Source organism: Tursiops truncatus, chromosome 10 (assembly GCF_011762595.2).
Source record: "Tursiops truncatus isolate mTurTru1 chromosome 10, mTurTru1.mat.Y, whole genome shotgun sequence".
Taxonomy (NCBI): Eukaryota; Metazoa; Chordata; class Mammalia; order Artiodactyla; family Delphinidae; genus Tursiops; species Tursiops truncatus.
The window spans coordinates 102,665,501-102,684,486 of record NC_047043.1 but is presented as its reverse complement, the minus strand read 5'-3'; the positions used below and the strand labels follow the sequence as shown (position 1 = coordinate 102,684,486).

Genomic DNA, 18,986 nt, shown 5'->3' with positions numbered 1-18,986 from the left:
GGGGAGTTTCTTGAGCCTCTTGACCCCGCAGAACGGGCGTGACAGCCCCAGGTGGCAGCCTGCTGCTGACAGAACAGCCGCGAAGACCCTTCCCAGGGCGTGAGCCTGAGTCGGCCGGACGGAGGGCCGGGAGCCGGGCCTCGGTTGTCCTGTGCCGTGGCCCCTGGCAGCGCCACAGAGTCCAGAGCGCTGTGGAGGCTCCTGGCTTGGCCACCTCTGGGAGACCCCCGCCACCACCTTTGTCACCCTTTGTGACTTGTGTGGCCGGAAGAGGAGTGTTTTTCTTGGCCTGCAGGCCCAGTGTGCCCACAACAGTTCGTAATGGGACTCTGGAAGGTTGCGGAGCAGAGAGCCAGCCTGAGCAGCCCGGCACCGCCCGGCCCTGCATGGGGCCATCCCGCACGGCGGGCAGAGGCCGGGGAGGCACATCTCTGGAGACCGTGCCAGGCAGCGTGGGCTGGGCTGCCGCAACAAAGAGACCCCAGCACCGCGGAAGCGAATTTTTCTCCGTTGAAACAGCCCTGAGGCTCCCGGGCACCTTCTTCGTTGCCCTCGAGCCTGGCGCCCCGGGGGCCCCGCACCCGCCCGCAAAGAGCAGTCCAGGGCTTGTGCTCCCCACACACGGCACAGGCCTGTCCACTGATGTCCCTTCGGCCAGGATTAATCACACAGCCTCATTCGCTGCAAGGAAAGCTGGACAACATAGCCTTAATCTGGCAGGTTCTGAGCACAGCTAAATTTGGGGCTTCCATGACGGGGAAAGGAGCGCAGGGGAGGGGTGCGGCTTCGGCCGCGCGCCCGCCCAGCGGGTAAGTCGTGGTGGCCCCGTGGCTTTGTCCACGTTCTCAGAATGGGTGTCACAGCAGGTATGGGACCACCGGTCAGGCCTCCAGAGACAGCAGGGTGTCGCTAGGGGAAACCCTGCAGGCGCTTTGTGTGACCAGCACGACCGCAAACGGCAGGTCCCTGCCTCATACGGACGAATGTAAACAAGAAACAAACCCTGTGATGTCACCATCGTCTATGCCCGGAGGGGCCCAGAGTCCATACAAGTGCCACGGGGTTGGGGGGCAGAAGCAGAAAGGCCCGGGGTCGGGGCTTGCCAGGGGTTGTAGCTCTCCTTATGCTCCATCGTTCAGGGTCCTGCAGGCCTGGGCAGTGGGCACAGCAGAGGAGCTGCCGGGAAGGGGCCTGCTGTCTGCTCGGCAGCCGGTGGGACGGGGGCTCTGAAGGGCGTGTGAGGGCCCGAGCGTGGGGCAAGGTCGGGCTCTGACAAACACCAAGGCTGAAAAGATCTTGCTGTATTTGAGGTCAGGCAAGAGGGATACTGGACGCCAGGGGGCTGTTAGGAACACACGGATGGTGGCCTAGAGAGCAGCGTTCAGAAGACAGAGACGCACACCTCGGAGGCCCACGGCGGGACCAGAAAGGCATCTGCGGAGGTTTCCTGTAGTCGCCAACAGGTGAAAAGTCCCGTGGCTCCTGGGAGGGCACGAAGAGATCCCAGGCAGAAACAGGAGAGCGCCAGGACGGGGTAGACAGAGCGATGGGAGGGACGAAGGGGCATCTCAAGGGAAGAAAAAGGGCAGCAGCGGAACCAAAACCTGCGGTAGGCGTGCTGCCCTGGAGACGAACTCACACAGACCTTCCAGAACCTGGTGGTGAACGAAGGAGGGACATGAGGGAGACAGCTGTGGAGGGCAGAGAGCAGGGGGCCGAGAGCTGGCGGCTCCGGATCAGAGTCTGGGTCAACCGACATAGATACTGACGCATAACATGTATAACATACGAATATGTAACATGTAGGATACACTAATACACAACATATATAATACACGAATGCATAACATATGGCATACCCGTACATAGCATAACATACTGATACCTAACACCTGTAATACACTAATAATAACATGTATGATACGCTAATATATAATATGTATAATACACAAATATATAACACATGACATACAAATACATAACATGTAATGTACTGATACACAACATTGGTAACGTAGTAATACATGTATAATAAATACACTAATACGTAACATTTCATATACTGATACATAACGTATGTACTATACTAATATATAACACGCTAACATGTAACATATATACTAATATGATTACAATACACTGATATATAACTAAATGATATAACGATAATTTTAGCTCTGCCCACACATAAGGCAAGTGGAGAACCAAGACAATATCCCACCGGGGAGAGGGGGCCAGGGGAGAACGGCGGTGGGTCACAGAGGGGACAGTGGCGTCCAGGCTGGGTGAGCCCGCAGCCTCGTGGAACCTCAGGTACATCCCCCTGTGTGAAGGGCTGTGAGAAGATGCAGTAAGTCAGCACATTTGAAACAGCAGACTCGCTGCACGACCGACAAGAGAGCGACTCAGACGCCAAGGAGGGCGTCCAGCAGAGGAGCGTCCAGATAAGCACTCTGGGCTGGTACTCAGCTCAGGGGGAGGGGCCCTGGGGGCCTTGCAAGGGGAGCCCCTGTAGAAGGAGGTCTGGATGCTGAGACCCAGGAGGCTTCCGGCCGCCGGTCCTTCCCCGGCCTGCTCATGCGCTCTGACCCCAGGAGCCGCGGGAGGAGACCCAAGCCTGGCCCCGGGGCTGCTCTTCCTGCCGGTTCCTGTGTCGGTTTTGTGAACAGGCCTCGACTCGGAGCTGAGCTAATCCTGTAAAACCCAGGGCAGCCTCAGAATGGGGTGGCTCTGGGAACAGTGAGGAGCGGGGTCTCCCAGCTTTGTCACAAGGTCACGTCAGAGGCCGGCGGACCAAGACGCCTCACTGGAAACATCCGACTCCAGAGAGAAAAGGCAGCACGTACTTGTGAGTCAATAACGGCAAGCAGCTTTTAAAATCTGAATGCAGACGCCAAATACTGTTACAGGAAGAGAAGCAAGTGTCCTCAGCGTACAGGTAGTCACGTTAAGCCAGTCTGGCTCCGGCCCAGTTAGACAAGCACCGGAAGGTGTGCAATGCTTGAGGTCTCCTGGCCCCCAGAGAAGTCTCTGCCTTGAAAAAAGCAATTTAGACCACATGGTTTACTTGTTCGTAGACTGTGCTCCACGGGCACAGGATTTGCTATAAGCCCAGATCCTAGAATAAATATCACCACATTGAGCTATAAATTCTGGTTTCTGGGCACCATTTACTTACCAATTATATTTAATGGTAAATTATTTACCATTAATAAGCTTTTAGATTGTTCCCACGTGTTTGCTGCGATAAATAATGATATGAAACAGAACAGACTTTGCACACAGCTTCATACACAACTTTTAGTGGTGGGCTTGCTGGGTCAAAGGGCAGGCACATAACTTTTGCCAAATCATCATCCAAAACTCAACTGTGCTGGGAACATAGTTTACTCATTCATTCATTTTATTATCTGTCTTCCCCACTAAAACATAAACTCCTCCGCAATAGGGGTTTTGCCTGTTTTGTTCAGTGCTGTGAGCCCAGCTCCCAGAACAAATATTTGTTGAGCAAATGACGTGGGTGGTAGCAAGAGCTTTTGCTAAAATTGATGGGATAAGATACAGAGGTTAAACATACTGTTTCAAGTTACACAGTTAGTGTGGTCGGCAGAATAACGGCCCCAAGGCTGTCCACGTGCTAATCTGCAGAACCTGGGAGTACGTTCCCTTACGGGGCACAGGAGCCTCCGCAGGTGTGACCAAGTTAAGGATCTTGACGCAGGGAGATACCCGGGATTATCCAGTGAGCCCGGGGTAATCACGTGGGTCCTTTCAAGCGGGTCAGAAGGAGGCGTGGCAATGGGGGCAGAGGTCAGAGGGAGAGGTTGGACGCTGCTATTCCGCAGGCTTTGCAGGTGGAGGAGGGGCCACAAGCCAAGGGACGCAGGCGCCTCCAGGAGCTGGAAAAGGCAAGAGACTTTCTGCCCTGGAGCCTCCAGGAGGGACCAGCCCTGCCGACGCCTTGATTCTAGGACTTCAGAAGTGTGAGCGGTCGTGGGAATGTGTTGCAGCGGCGGCAGTAGGAAGTCAATCCACGTAACCATGGAAGAATGAAAATAAACATGTAAGTCCCAAGCGCGAGCTGTGCAGAGGCGGGAAGGAGAGGGGAGGGAGCGGAGGCGGCTGAAGGTGCCTCTCTCCTCTCAGGGAGCCGGTGGGGTCGAGTCAGCAGCTGCACGCGGGTTGTTTCGTTTCAGCTGCGCGTAGGGACCGAGCCCCTAGAAAAGGATGGAAAGCAAACACAGAATCCGCCCCCGACGCTGAGGCGGCGGGCGGGGCTGCGTGACCTCCGCGAACGCACCTGTGCAACCCGCTCTTGCACGGCACTCCGTAAAGGTGCGCGGACGCTCCTCGCGGCGGCGTCCACCCGCCCCCGGGAGGTGCAACCGGGCGGTCGGAGTCGGAGGAGCGGCGCAGCGCCCGGCGCAGGTGCGCGCGGAGGGGGGCGTGGGCCACACCCCCTTCAATCCTGGGGACCCACTTCCGTCCTCACTCGGCCCCCATGCGTGCGGCGCCGCCTGGCCGCGGGCTAGCCGGGTGCTTCTCTGCTAAACATTCTGGGATGTTCACGCATGTATTTTGAGCCTTCGGTATGCCTTGCAGAGCTCTGTGTGTGCGGGGCGCAGCTCTGGCCGGGAGCCAAGGCCTGAGCGCTTTGAGGGGCTCCGCACCCCCAGGACGTGGCTTCTCCGCTGTGTCCCTGCTCCTGGAGCCTCAGCTGCCTCGTCGGGTCCATGGGGGTTGACAAGGACCCTTGCCAATACAAGCTTCAGGTTTCAGGGCGCCCATGGAGGTTACTCCTCTCGGACCTGCCACCAATGGGAATTGAGGCTCGGCTCCCCTGGGTCCAGTGTTGGGAGCGCTCAGAAGGCAGGGGGAGGTGAGGACCACCGACTGAAGCCTTGCCACCAGCTCCCGCCCTCTCTGGCTGTCACCTGCGGGGATAAGTCACTCCCCGGGTCCCAGTCTGCTCACCTGCCCAGCAGGTATACTGGCTGCTGGGCCTTCCTGCCTTCCTATGGGGCTGAGGGTCAAATGAAGGAATTGCAGTCCTGACATCGCCAGCGGGGTCTGCGGTGGACTGAGGAACTGGGCTGAACGTGTGCTATGATCTCTCCGTCCCGTCCACACACTGGGCCGCTTAAACCACAGAAGGCATCTGTCTTCAGCCACCCTAACTGGAGACATTCTCGAAAGGGAATCCTGCAGAGCGCTGTTTAGGGCAGCCAAGTCGACGAAGCCTGTCTCAGGAATGCAAGTGCATTTAACATTTGAAAAAAGCAGTCACTATATTAATAGATTAAGTAAGGAAAGCCACATGACCATCTCAGTAGAAACAGAAAAACTGTTTGAAAAAATCAATATCCTATCAGATTTTTTTAAAAATCTTAGAAAACTAGGAAAAAAGGAACTTCTTCTGTCTGATAAAGGCCACCGCTAACGCTGTATTTAATGGTGGAAGACCATTAAATTCCTCAGACCAGAAAGAGACAGCAGGTCCACTTCCACCACTTTAGCCCACTTTGTGCTGGAGGTTCTATCCAGTGCAGTGAAGCAAGAACAAGAAACAAAATGCATTGAGGTTGGAAAAGAAGTAAAACCGTCTTTATTTGCAGACGACGTGACTGCCTATGTGGAAAACCCAATGCAATATACATAATAGCTACTAGAACTATTAAGTGAGTTTAGCAGGATTGCAGGATACAAATCAATAAACAAAAATCAATTCCTCTATACTAGCAACAACCAGAAATTGAAAGAAAAAATCAGCACCATTTATAGTAGAACAAAAAATATTAAACTTAGGGATAAATCTAAGAGGCTAAAAACTGCAAAACATTTTTAAAGAAATCAAAGGAGACCTAAATAAACAGAGAGTCTCGCAGGTTCCTTGCTTGGAAGACATCATTATTACGATGTCATTTGTCCCCAGATTGATCCATAGATTCAAGGCAATCTCATTCAAATTCCCAGCAACCTTTTTCCTAGACACTGGCTGGTTTTAATGCTCACATGGAAACGCAACAGGACTGGAACAGTCAAAACAGCTCTGAAGAATGAAATCGCGGGCCTAAAGCTGCCTCATTCTAAGCATTCTTTCATGCGCTCATTTGCCATCCTCATATCTTCCTTGGTGCAATATCTGTTCAACTCTTTGTCCTTCTTTTAAACATTGAGGTGTTCGTTTTCTTCACTACTTTCAGTTTCGAGCAGAGGGGCAACTCTGGGTGACGTGTCCAAACCTGCGATGGAAGCTCTAGGCCTGCCTTGTGGGCTCCCTGGTGGTCAGCCGCCAGGGGACAGGTCTCGATCGTTAAAGCCCCATCGGGGGACAGACAGGAGAGGTGTGAGCCGCCCGTGGTGCAGGCGAGGCTGTGAAGCTGATCACCTTTCTGGGCGGAAGGAGTGGCGACAGGGAGGGACGCGGTTGGTCTGGCCCTGGGCGCTAGAGGCACAAACGTGGACAACTTTTCACCCAACAACTCCCGGATGAGTCTTTTTTTTTTTTTTTTTTTGATTACAGCACACAGGCAGCGGGCTGGGGGCACAGGCCTGAGTACAAAGGGCTGGATTTGGTTCCCAGCTGCCACTCCTGAGCTATGTTACCCGGGGCTGTGGAAGCCACGGTCTGTAAGGGGAGTGATGGCGGTGTCTGCCCAACGTTGTTCTAAGGGTTGACTGAGCTACGTGACAGCCTGAGCTACTGTTACCTTCTTTTGCTGTTTGATTTTTTAAAACAATGACCTGACATCTAAAGTGTATGTCTGGGGCTTCCCTGGTGGCGCAGTGGTTGGGAGTCCGCCTGCCGATGCAGGGGACACGGGTTCGTGCCCCGGTCCGGGAAGATCCCACATGCCGCGGAGCGGCTGGGCCCGTGAGCCATGGCCGCTGAGCCTGCGCGTCCGGAGCCTGTGCTCCGCAATGGAAGAGGCCACAGCGGTGAGAGGCCCGCGTACCGCAAAAAAAAAAAAGAAAAAAAGAAAACGGCCCCAAACTGAGAAGCCGTTTGAGTCTTCTGCTTCCTTCACTCTTCCCTGGCGGCTCAGCCTCCGAAATCTATCCTCTGTCCCTCACTTTCTGCTTCTCTCCCCACATCCGCCTCTGCCACCCAGCAGATATTGAACCTTTTAAACCATCTCTGAGTAGGCCACGCCCCTCTTGGAATCCCCTGCGTCGCCGGGGTCCACAGGTTCCTGATGAGTCTACCCACCCCCCCGTGCTGTTTGTGTGACGCCCTGGGGTCCCACTTCAGCGGGACCTCCCCGTTGCCGCGGCCGGAGGAGCCCACTCTGTCTCTCACCCTCCCGGCCGGCTTTCTTGAGATGTTTATCCCCGCGTGAGAGTCCTGTTTACTGCATCCTGTATCGATTGACCTGGGTCTTCTGGAACGTCTGCTCCGCCGGGGGACGGGGACCCACCACAGTGCCTCAACCGCACCTCCATGTCCACAAGGCTCTGAAAATGGACATTCTGCCCATAACCATTCGCCAGAAAACCCTGAACTGACCTGGACTCACGTGGTGGCCAGACCTGATGGGAATGGCTGGAGCCACTGTGGTCTGAACGTTCTCGAGGGCCGTAAGGGATGTTGATGTGTTTGATTGTGGGGGGCTAGCCTCCATCCCTGGAGAGCGTCACAGGCACAGAGTGTACGCACCGTCCCAGCTTCCGAAACTAGGCATCATCCGAGTTCAAAATCATCTGGCCCCTGGGATCCCTGGTCTCTCCACTTTCATCCTCTGCGCCCCGGTCCTCGCGCTCTGGGCAGGAGGCTTTACTGCACCAGGAGAAGCACAGGATTACATCTGTCACATTTCGCGGACTGTCCTACTCTTGTAGTTCAGAGGGAGACAGGAGATGATGATGAAAGTGTAGCCCGATGTTAACAACAGGTCGCTCTTGGTGAAGAGAGTGTCTCTGTACTGTCCTCACTCCCACACGTTCTTCTGCAGGCTTGGAACTGTCTCCACATGACGAGTTAGAAGCCCACCCATGTCCTGTGTCGCTCCTGCCTGCCCCTCAGCATCTCCCATTTAATCTCAGCTTGTTGTCTTATTACCACTAATGTCTTGTTCCACAGATTCCCAGGTTTTCTAGAATCTTATTGAGATAGCTGTGCAAATGCTGTCTGAAATTTACATTTTGTTTTTGTAGTCGTCATTTCAACAGACAGCTCTTCCTCTGTGAGTAGAGTTCTTTGCCAACTTTCTTCATTTCTTTGGTCCTCTGTCTTCCCTGATCTTTGCAGAGGCCCCACTTAGCTCATTTACTGAAGCACAAAGCCCCCAGGCTGACGCTCGGGGGTGAACGGTGAATGGGCTGCCCCACCCCGCAACCATTTCTTGGCACCTCCGTGCTTCCAGGAGCCCCTGCTGTCCCGGGGGTGGGTCTCCGGATCCTGTGGTCTGACTGTCCTTCCATGAAGCAGCCTGCTGGGCTTCCCTCGCCAGCCGGACACCCATCGCCCAGAGCGCAGGCTGGAGGTGGGCGCGAAGCAGCTGTGGCACACGCAGCCAGCACACATGGCGCGGGAGCTTCTGATGGACCTTGAGCAATAGTTCCAATTCCAGCACTGTCGAAACTTCTGTGTTTCACAAGCATTGCCTCTGTGATGTCTGCACAGGGGAGATTGTGCCATGAGTTACTGAAGTGTTGCTGTCAACTCTAGTGCTGAACTGAATTTCTTTAAAAACAGAAAAGGAGGGAGGGAGAGAGAAACGAAAGACTGGGTGACAGGGCTGTGGCTCTGTCTGAAAACACCGGATCTGTGCGCGGCTTCCTTTCCTTAGACTCGCCCTGACCCTTTCCTGCTCCCCACTCGCCACACACCCGCCACTTGCAGCGTTAATGTTGGCCGAGGCACCCCGTCTGGTTTCACACCCGGGGAAGCAGGGTCCAGCCGGACAACATCTCAGCGGGCCTTTGGGGGTGGCTCGCGCTCCCCCCGGGCAGGTGGGAAAAGGAGCGGGTATTGCTCCCGTCTTCCCAGGGCCGGAGAGCCTCAGACCCTGGGGCAGGGACCCTGGGCGTCCTGGAGGTGAGCTCCGGGACCCTGAGTGGGAGGAGACCGATGGGAAGAGCTGACATGGGACCAGGGAGCCACGTGCCTGCGCCCTCAGGGCGGGAGCTGACTCCACGCGGCGCCAGCTCCGGGGAGGGGGGAACCTCCATCTGGGGCCTCGGGCTGCGGGTTCCCCACCCCCCACCTCCATGTGGACGTGACCCCGCGTGGACGGGCGGCCGGGCCTGTGCCCTGGGCCAACAGAGGCACAGAGCCATTTGGCACCTTAAGCCCAGGAGCCCGGCATCAGAGCCTGCCTTCAAAGCCCCAGGGGCCAAGGGTCCTTCTAAGGGACCTCCTCCAAGGGTCTCCCCGCAGCCGAGACGCCCTCATTCTAACCCACCCCCGGGTGCTTTCAGTCCCTCCACAAGGACGCTTCTCTCCCGCCCCAGCGCCCCAGCTCAAGCCCCACCGTCCTGCTCACCTCCTCACTGGGTCCCCTCACCCCTCAGTGCTTGTCGCTGGAGGTCCTGAAACGGCGGAGCAAGCCCTCTGGCGGCCCCTTGCCCACAGCAGCGTGTCCCGGAGAGCAGTCGCTTCCCTCGCCAAGGTCGTGACTTTGGCCATGTGCTTGAACCAAGTGTGTTATCGTGCACTTAACCTTGGTTTTCAAATCAACTCCCTACTTAAACATACTTATTCGAAAGGAAATGCCATAGGTCTCCCACACACGGAATACGAGTGCTTTCCTCATAGACCTTAAAATCAATAGAAAACGATTAAAATTGAAAACACTCCTCCAGGGACCACCTACAATCAGGAACACTTCCTCCTAATCTGAAATCACACGTTCATCTGCAATTGTGTGTGTGACCCGCTGTGAACATGCAGCCTTTCAAGGAAGTAGCAAAGTAAGCAAAAGTAAGCAGAGTAAGTAGCATAAGGAGACAAAAAACACACTGAAGAGGGTTAAAAGGGTTTGGAAGGGTGGTGCCTCTGAAATGACCACCTGCAGGAGCGCAGGAAGACGGCAGCCGTCGCCCTGCCTTTTCACTGGCGGCTTCTCCAGAGTCGCCCTTTTGGGTTTCCGTCTGAGTTTTCAGTGGGCAGTCTTTTCATTCGTTTACCTCACTTGTTTGGCTCTCATCGTAGATGTCAGCTCCCTTCCGGCAGGGGCTTTTCTGTTTTTATTTCCTTTTTTCACAGCGATAGATGAAAATTTGCTGCCTGGATGAATGTGGCGAGTTTTGTTGTTTTCCTGTGTTGATGAGAGCTTGGAAAGGGTTGCAGCCAAAGCCGCTCTAGTCCATTTCTAAAGAGACGATCTGTTTGTAGTTGTTGACACAATGAAGTTTTGAAATGTTTTCTGGTCAAACCCGTTACCTTTTCCTTATTGTTTTAATCTTTGGTTTCATGTTAAGTTCTCCCTCACCCCCAAGATTACATAAATATTCACTGGAACATGCTTCTAGTGTTTTCATGGTTTCATTTTACGTTTGAATCTTTAATCCATCTAGAACACGGAACAGGAATCTAATTTTATTTAATTTCAGCGGGTTGGCGATTTGCCCAAACTGTTAATTGAAAAAGGCCCTTGCTTTTTCCAGTGATTTGAAAGGTCATCTTTTCATGTATCAAGTGTTTATATAACTTCAGGCTGACATGTAGACTTTCCATTGTTTTCCATTCCATTCTTGCATCAGGAGTTCAGTGTTTAAAGGATTTTAGCCTTCATCTCTGATAATCCCATCCCCCACCCTCTTGCTTTCCTTTTCAAATATTTCTGCTAGAAAATGGACATTTTAAAAATATTATGGCTTTCTATGCAGAGGCACGTCTTTCTCTCCGTCGACTCAATGATTTTTTTTTTTTTCCGACTCGATTTGTATTTCTCAGGTGAGAGCTGGAGCCTCCCGTCCTGTGTGTGTTTCCTTGTTTAGTTTATTGCCGGGATTCCTAATTTCTCATTGAATTGTGAATGGGATCTTTTTTCCAATATATTCTGTTACAGTTATTTTAGGGCGTTTGGCAAGCCACGGGTTTTGTATGTTTATTTTGTAACTGGCCACCACACTGAATTCTCTTTTCAGCTGGAACGGCCTTTCCCCCCGTGGCTTCCCTCGGAGGTGGCAGCCCAGGCAGCAAAGGCTGAATCCCGGCACTCGCCCCGGATGGCTCCGGCTTGGCGTGGGGAAGGACGCACTTTACCCTCCATCGGCATCCAGGGGTCCATCTCCAAGCAAAATATTTTTTCCGTGAAGGAGCTCCTTTTACGTCAGTTGGTATTTTGGTCAGGACTTACAGAATGTACTCTGCAACAAGTTCAAAACACACCGCTTTCTAAAACCAGGCCCTTTCCAGCAAGATCAACAACAAACGTGTTACTTTTCTCACACCTCGGACATGCAGGAAAATGTGTGCTCAGGGAGCTGGCCGGGCGCCCGCCTGGGGAAGGTGCCAGGCGGGATGAATGCGCTGGGGCAGGGGCTCGGGTGGCTCTTGTTTGCCAGACTCTGAAGAGCTGCTAAGAGTCCCTCCAAACCCCACGGGCGCCCAGGGCCTTGGAGGGAGCTGGCCGCCTTTCCCCAGAGGACGGAGGGGTGTCTGCAAGGCAGAGCCCCACGGGTTTACCCGCTGGGTGCACCACCCACCGTGTTCCGTTCCAGCCTCACGCACGCCCGTGTGGGCACCAGGAGGGAGGTGCCGTTCTGCCCTCTTTAAGCAGAGGGGCTGCAGGTTCTTATGTTAAGTATTTGCTCCAGACCTTGTAGACAGTCAGGGACAGAACCTGGGTTTGAACCCAGTTTAAACTGGCGATTCTCAAACATTTTTGGTCTGGGATCCCTTTTTAAATTAATTAACTTTAATTAGGATGGAGAGACGTTGAAGCGCAAGGACGCACAGCACACGTCTCATCGGCAGTTGGAGCTGCGACTGCACGACAGCGCGTCACCCTGAAGATGCTGCTGTACCCTCAGGAGAGGTGAGAGAGGAAAACACCCCCCGGCACTATCACGAGCACCCCCCTGGAAGGGTCTTGGGGGCCCAGAGCTCTCTGGACCAACGTCGAGAACCGCCGCTGTAGACTGCAGAGTAGCAAGCCTCTGTGGGCACAAATGGAGGCGACTCAGCTTCTCCCTGGGAGGACGGGTCCAGACAAGTCCATCGTGATGAGGAGACGGGGAGGAGGAAGGAGAGGGTGAGGTGGGGACCAGGGGGCCAGCGCACTTGCCGAGTGACTCCTGCCACTGCCCCCGGGGACACCAGGACCACCCCTGCCCACCGACGCTGAGCGGACAAAGCCTGCCCGGTCACAGTGACCTGCTGGAATGGCGCAGTGATCTGCCCAGGTTTTCCAGCCCAGGAGAGGCCCCTGCCCGCTGCGTGGCCGATGCCTGGCTGGCTGAGCGGGACCCGTAGGCCCCCCTGTTCCAGCATCTCCCCCGTCAATCACAGAACCTCTAGGCATCGTTCTGGCTAATCCGGGGGTCACGGGGCCTCAGGTGGATGGCGGCCTGCAGCGGACGGGTGGACACATGACTCTTTTCTCTGCCTTTTGAAGATGGTCCTCTGCTGCCCACCACCTGCCTGCAGTGTGACGCTAGGGCCCATCCAGCGCCCCCCACAGAAGCCTTTCTTCACGTAGCCCCAGTGCCAGCCGCTCCCCCAGCCCCCAGCTCCCCCCGGCTGTCCTCAGACACACAGCAGAGCCTGCACCCTCGGCGGCCTGGCCCCAGCCAGGGCCAGCAGAACTGGGCACTGAGTTGTCTACTCCACGTCACCCCTGCTCAGCACTGGGACGAGGCCACAGCTGTCCCAGCCATGCTGGCCGTGCCCTCAGCCAGAGCCCCCTCTCCTCCACACCACCTCCCTGTCCACCTGGAGCCAAGTCAGATTCAGCTGCTTCTCGCCTGTTCTCTCTGCCACCGTGTCCAGTGGGGCCATGACATCCCTCACGCCAGAGTGTCCCGCCAGCTGAGCTCCCACTGCCTGTTGGCCGGGCACAGGTGGGATTCGGGCCCCGTTCTTGGGGAAGGCACAGCTCAGCTGGGGAGGTGAGATCCTCCCCAAAACAAACGGGACAGCACACCCAGGGCCAAGAGGCGTGGCAGGGGCATAGGGGGCTTTGGAGGAGGGCGGCACTCAGCTGAGGGAGATGTGGGCATCAGGCAGGCAAAAGCTCCCCTCAGTGGGCCAGGGCTTTGCAAAGGCTGTCGCTGCTGTGATGAGGCTACCAGGCACAAGCACCTTCATCTCTGAGGCTCAGTCTTCCCATCTGTACAATGGGAGTGACAACAAAACCTATAGCGGGCCTGCGGGAGAAGACTACCTGTACTTAGGCTGCCCAAAGGCCCCTTGGCCGCCTCTGACCGTCACTGCCCCCTGGGCCCGGTGCACCGTGGTGCCGTGTCCGAACACAACCACGAGGCCACCTGTGAGCAGCTCACGTGCTCCTCGCCTCCAGCGCTGATCCTGCGCGCAGCCAAGCGGAGCCTCGTTCTTCCTCCGTTTAATCACTAACTCTCCGCTCCGTCCTCCCTCCCCCGCTCGAGGGAGTGTTATGAATGGAATGTACCGATTCCGGCCTGAGCGCGCGCAGGAATGCGCCCGACCTCCCCCGGGCGCGGCGCTCCGCCCAGAGCCCTGCCGGATGCTCCGCCGCCCGCAGGGGGAGGGCACGGGGGTGCCGGGGGGGGGGGGGGGGGGGGGGGTAGGGCGGGGGGTGGTGGTGGTGGTGCTGAGCGCGTCTTGGGGGGCGACGTCCAGGAGGGCGCTGGCCTCCGGGGCGGCGAGGGCACGCGCACCTCAGCCCAGCAAGTGCGCAGGGGCGAGCGCGTGCGCGCACACACCAGAATGCACCGACACAGTAAGAGGAACACACGGCCTTTGTGCACAAGCAGGCTCTGCAGGTGGGACACAGACAGTGGTCTATACCCTCCACACCATGCTCTCCACAAACAAATACACATAGTAGGGGTCTTTGCACACACAGAGCCATGCATTCACAGGCAAGATGCTTGCATACATGTGCACTTATGCATTGCAGTGGAGCGCACACACAGAGAACCTTCAAACACACTTGGAGGGAGGCCCTGGGTGAGCAGCCTGTCTCCTTAGTGGACGAGCCAAAGGCAAAGGGCCTGAAGTCCTGGGCACAGAAAACCACGTCCAGCTCCCCCGGGGTGGGGGTGGGGGGCGGCGGAGCACACTTGATTCCTCTCTGGCCCAGCCCAGCCCCTGCCCTGCTGGCCTGGCCTTTGGGGCCTGAGGCCTCCTGGGAAGAGCTGCACAAGGGGCTGTTGGGGGCCAGGCTTCTTCCTCAGGGGCTCCCGCTAACTGAGGTTTTTGTGTTTGTGCCTTTGTGCTTGTGTCCAACCGTGACAGGAGGGCTTAAGGAGTGGCAGCCGCTGCCCAGGGAAACGGAGCTCCAGTAGGGCCCCTGGGCCTGACCGCACAGCTTGGGTCCTCCCCCCAGCCTCTCGCTGCCACGGTTGTCAGCCAACCCTCCGGTCCCTGTGGGCTCCGGCACTTCCGTGGGGAAGCTCCCTCTGGACGCCATGTTCTCCCACGGGACATGGGGTAAACAACCTCGCGGGCCCGTGGGAGCCGGGCATCCTGCCAACACGTTCATTCATTCGTCCATCCATTCATCCACCCATCCAGGAATTACTTGCTGAGTGCCTGTCACGCCAGGCGCCGCAGGGACCCCTGTCACTCAGGACACCCCAGTCCCCATCCCACCCCCCTGCAAGCATCCAGCTCACAGATACATTCTGTTTGGCCTTACTATGAGTTTAAAAGTTTCGATTTCCTCTAAAACCCAGGTTTCTGTCTTTGTGCAAAAAAATGGGACATTCTGACGTCAGGCCTGCCCAGCTGCCCCCCTTCTGACAGTCACCCTCCCCCCCGCCTCCCGCGGGCTACGCTGATTGACCCCCCCCCCCAGTCGGCCTTTGTGTTTGGCTCACAGGGTGTTTGTGGCGGGGCCCCCAGCCCGGGCAGGGGCAGCCCCCAGTGGCTGGAGGGACTGGATTAACTCCCCTAACTTGGAACTCTGGGCGTATGTGTGTTTTAAATGTGAGGCAGGCAGGGAATCCAAGTGTTTTGGGAGAAAGGCCAGTCGGGATCACGAGGTGGCAAGCCTTGGATTCTTCGTAAATGGCTGTAGCTTGAAACATGTCGGGCGCTGCGCCTACGTGAAGCCAAGCGGAGCGCTGCCCGCCTCTGTCCGAGATGCCCCTGCGAGGAACACCCGCTGCTGTGTGGCCAGGCTTCGGGATGGGGGTGGGGTCCTCTCCCAGCGGCTCTGATCCCACAGAGCCCTGGGCCCCCTCCTGTCTCAGAGTCTTTGATGACACACCCCCGCATTTCTGACTTGTCGTTTGTGTCGTCCTTTGCTTTCATTGGTGGACGTCTGGTTGCAGGCTGAGGTCCAGAGCCCAAGTGAGTGACCCAGACACGTCCTCCAGCCCCGAGGCATCGCCCTGCCAGTTCAGGCCCAGCACCTGCACTTCCACTCCTGGGTGGTCTGTTTGTTCTGATAATGAGAACACAGTGCAAGGTGCAACAGGACGTTTGGACAGTTGCACAGCTATCCTGCCGACGGCAGGGTGAGGCAGCCGGGGGGGGGGTCGGCTACGTCCCTCTGCGAGGCTGTCTCTGAAGGGGTCTGCTGTTTTCCCCTCACGTTCTGGGTCTGTGTCCTCACACCCGGGCAACAGGCCCCGTGGAAAGAGGGCCTGCCCGGGAAGTGTCCTTCCCTCCCCTCGCCCCGTGGGGTGGCCCTGCCCCTCTCCTCCTCCCACCGACGCCCGCTGGGGACAGGGTGTGAGTCCACAAGTCATGCACACGCCCATCCTGGCCCCCAGCTTTCCTGGACCCAGAGTCGGGGCCAGGATGAACACGGTGCCAATGCCTTTCCGACCCACAGAGACGGACACAGACCCAGAAAGGGGGAGGAGTGTTCCTGAAATGACTGGGATTTTGGTTTGGTTACGATGGGAAGTGGAGAGAGATTCATTTGAGGGATGAATTCCATTTACGATGCTGTACTGCTTTATGGGGTAAAATTCATCCTGACCGCATGGACTTTGCATGAAGTTTTTTTTTTTTTTTTTTTTTGCGGTACGCAGGCCTCTCACTGTTGTGGCCTCTCCCGTTGCGGAGCACAGGCTCCGGACGCGCAGGCTCAGCGGCCATGGCTCACGGGCCCAGCCGCTCCGCGGCACGTGGGATCCTCCCGGACCGGGGCACGAACCCGTGTCCCCTGCATCGGCAGGCGGACTCTCAACCACTGCGCCACCAGGGAAGCCCCTGCATTAAGTTTTTAAAGAAAATCTCTAACTTTTCATTTCATCAAAACTTAGCTGATTTCATTTCTTATATTGCTCTTTACTCTCATGTTTCACTTCTAATTTAGGCCTGGGGGGCTTCCGCGCCAGCCCCCAAGGTACCCCTGTGTGGCCTGAGGCTGTGCTGCTGAAGCCCCATGCCCTGGACTTGGGGAGCGCAGCTCTCCCCCCAGGGACAGGTGTCGCTCTTCACAGGCCCTTTCTCTGCTCTGAGACTCTGGGGTGGAGGGCCGGGACTGGCAGGACAAGAGTAGGGGAGGACGAGGTGGCCACATGCTCCGTGGCGGCCAAAGCGAGAGCACGGCTACCTTGGGGACTTGCTCCTGGCAGGAGGGTTGCCACAGATCCCTCTGTGCCCCATCAAAGCCAGTTTCTCAAGAGGCAGCAGAAAGCCCTGGAAATGCTGAATCACATGCTGGCCTGGGCCGCTGAGCTGATGTAACCCCTCTCTCCGTTGTGCAATGGGATGAAAGGGCCAGCAGGGAGGGGACGCACACACGGGGACTTTGCATCATGCACGCGTCCAACGGGGCCGAATCATCAAACACGCTTGCCCGCGATGCCTGCGCAGGAGAGCACCGGGTGGGAGGGGCTAAGGCACCCGCTACATGCCGAAGCGCCTACTGAGTGCTCTGCTCTGTGTCCCACGGCGCTGGTGGGACCAGCACAGATGCCGGGCACCTCCCGCCCTGCAGCAGGTCCAGGTCCCGGGACCTCTGTGCCCTCCCGAGGCTCCTCCACGGTCTTGGACCCCGGGGCTGAGCGGCCTCAGCAGCGCCATGACCCAGCGGCAGAGGCACTTGGCTGTGCTGACTTGGCCAGGCCGGCGCTCGCGGCTGTTTTCCACAGGACTTTAGAGCGACCTGCCCAGGCCCTAGAACGTGGCCCCTGGGGGCACCGCCATCCCTGCCAGAGGTTTCCAGCAGAGCCAGTATTCCAGATGGTCTGCTGCACTCCACTGCCCCCCTCCGGTCAGGCTGCAGGGCCACCCACAGGTCCAGCTCCGGTCCGGTCCGGTCCATGGGTCAGGGCACCAGGAGGAAGGCCCTTCACCCCACGGGGATGACGCCGGATGGTGCCTCTGTTGTTATTCGTACGAGGGTCCTCAGGGGCCTTGCCAGCTCACTTGCATCACGTAAGAAGAGGAAACTTCCTGGCCTCTGAGGAAGGAGGGGGGTGCTGGCCAGCCTCGGGCCAAGCCTGGCACCGTCTTCTCTTTGCTCTCTTTCTCCTTCATGAGAGTTAAAAGATCTAGGAACCGTCCCCGCTCCGTCAGGTGCTGTGAGGCCTCCCAGGGCCTCACTTTCTCCATCCATAACCTGGGGCTCTTGGGCTGAGAGGTTCTGTGCTCTCCCAGACACTGAGATTCAGGGCAATTGAAGAACGTTTCCGGCCTCCAGGAGAAGATGCACTAATGGGGGCTTTTCCCTTTGTGGAGGCTGGGAAGCAGGAAGACAGAGCACAGGCTAGCAAGCCCCTCTCTTTGCCCCCTGCATCCATGTGGACCGGTTGTGAGGTAGAATGACGAGCCTGTGCCACAGAAGGCGGCTGCATAGAGACCTAAGAGCCCCACAAAACCCACCCGCCAGCAAGTTGCCCACCAGCGGGGAGATAGGACTTGAATTCAGCGGCCTGGGCCGTCGAAGGCACCCAGAACCGGTGTGCGCTGGATCCCACCCTCACCCCCTCACCTCCGGCCCAGGCCTCCCCATCTCTCTCCTGTGCCCTCGGTCCCCACACGTGCCAGTCTTCAGTCAGCACTGTCTCTGCGTCCACTGTGTCCGCTCACCCGAGTCGCAAGGCCAAACACTCACTGGGGCCAGGAAGGCCCATAAGTAAGCAAGGGATAAGCTTAACAAAAAACATCGGTCTCGGGCTTCCCTGGTGGCGCAGTGGTTGAGAGTCCACCTGCCGATGCAGGGGACACGGGTTCATGCCCCAGTCCGGGAGGATCCCACATGCCGTGGAGTGGCTGGGCCCGTGAGCCATGGCCGCTGAGCCTGTGCGTCCGGAGCCTGTGCTCCGCAACGGGAGAGGCCACAACAGTGAGAGGCCCGCGTACCACACACACACACAAAAAATCCGTCTCAGGACAGTGGTGGTGGCCATGGTGTCAGGGACACAAGGGGAGTTGGTGAGCAGGGCATGTCCTGAGCCCGCACAGCCCTACCAAATGTGGCCACAGGACCATGGAGCCCGGTGGCCCCTCTGAGATGGGCAGGGTCGTGAGGCTTGGCCTTAAACCTTCTGAGCGGTGACGCTGTCGCTGTGACTCCGTGTGTGACCGAGGCCGGCTGAGGGCTGGAGCTGCCCCAGGACTGAGGTGCTAACCTCCAGGCCCAGTGCCCTTGGCATCCCAGGCTGCCTCTGGCTCTGGGGAGACCCTTGGGGGCCACCGTCATTGCTCAGCCTCCCCACAGGGCCGCAGCCACCGTGAGGCACGCAGAGACTTGGAAAGTGCTTGTGGTTGGTGCTCCCCTGGGACATCTGCAGCATCACGGAGACACGCCGGGGCTGGCCTGCGGGAGGGTGAGAAGCACGCCGGCCACTCTCCCCACTGTTTCCCCAGCTGATGACCCGCCAAACCCCAGGAGCAGAGCCCCTGCTGACCTGCAGCCAGATGCCCGGAGCCG

At 57.2% G+C, this 18,986-nt stretch overlaps 1 protein-coding gene across 1 annotated transcript in view; it reads left to right on the top strand.

Annotated features, from left to right (window-relative positions):
* The first annotated feature begins 3,909 nt into the window (after positions 1-3,909).
* Positions 3,910-18,986, top strand: part of ALDH1L1 (aldehyde dehydrogenase 1 family member L1) — a 99,113-nt gene continuing 84,036 nt past the window's right edge. The window contains exon 1 of the mRNA XM_073787801.1: positions 3,910-4,063. Coding sequence (XP_073643902.1) covers positions 4,050-4,063 — 14 coding nt within the window. The 5' untranslated portion in view covers positions 3,910-4,049. The remainder of the gene's footprint in view (positions 4,064-18,986) is intronic.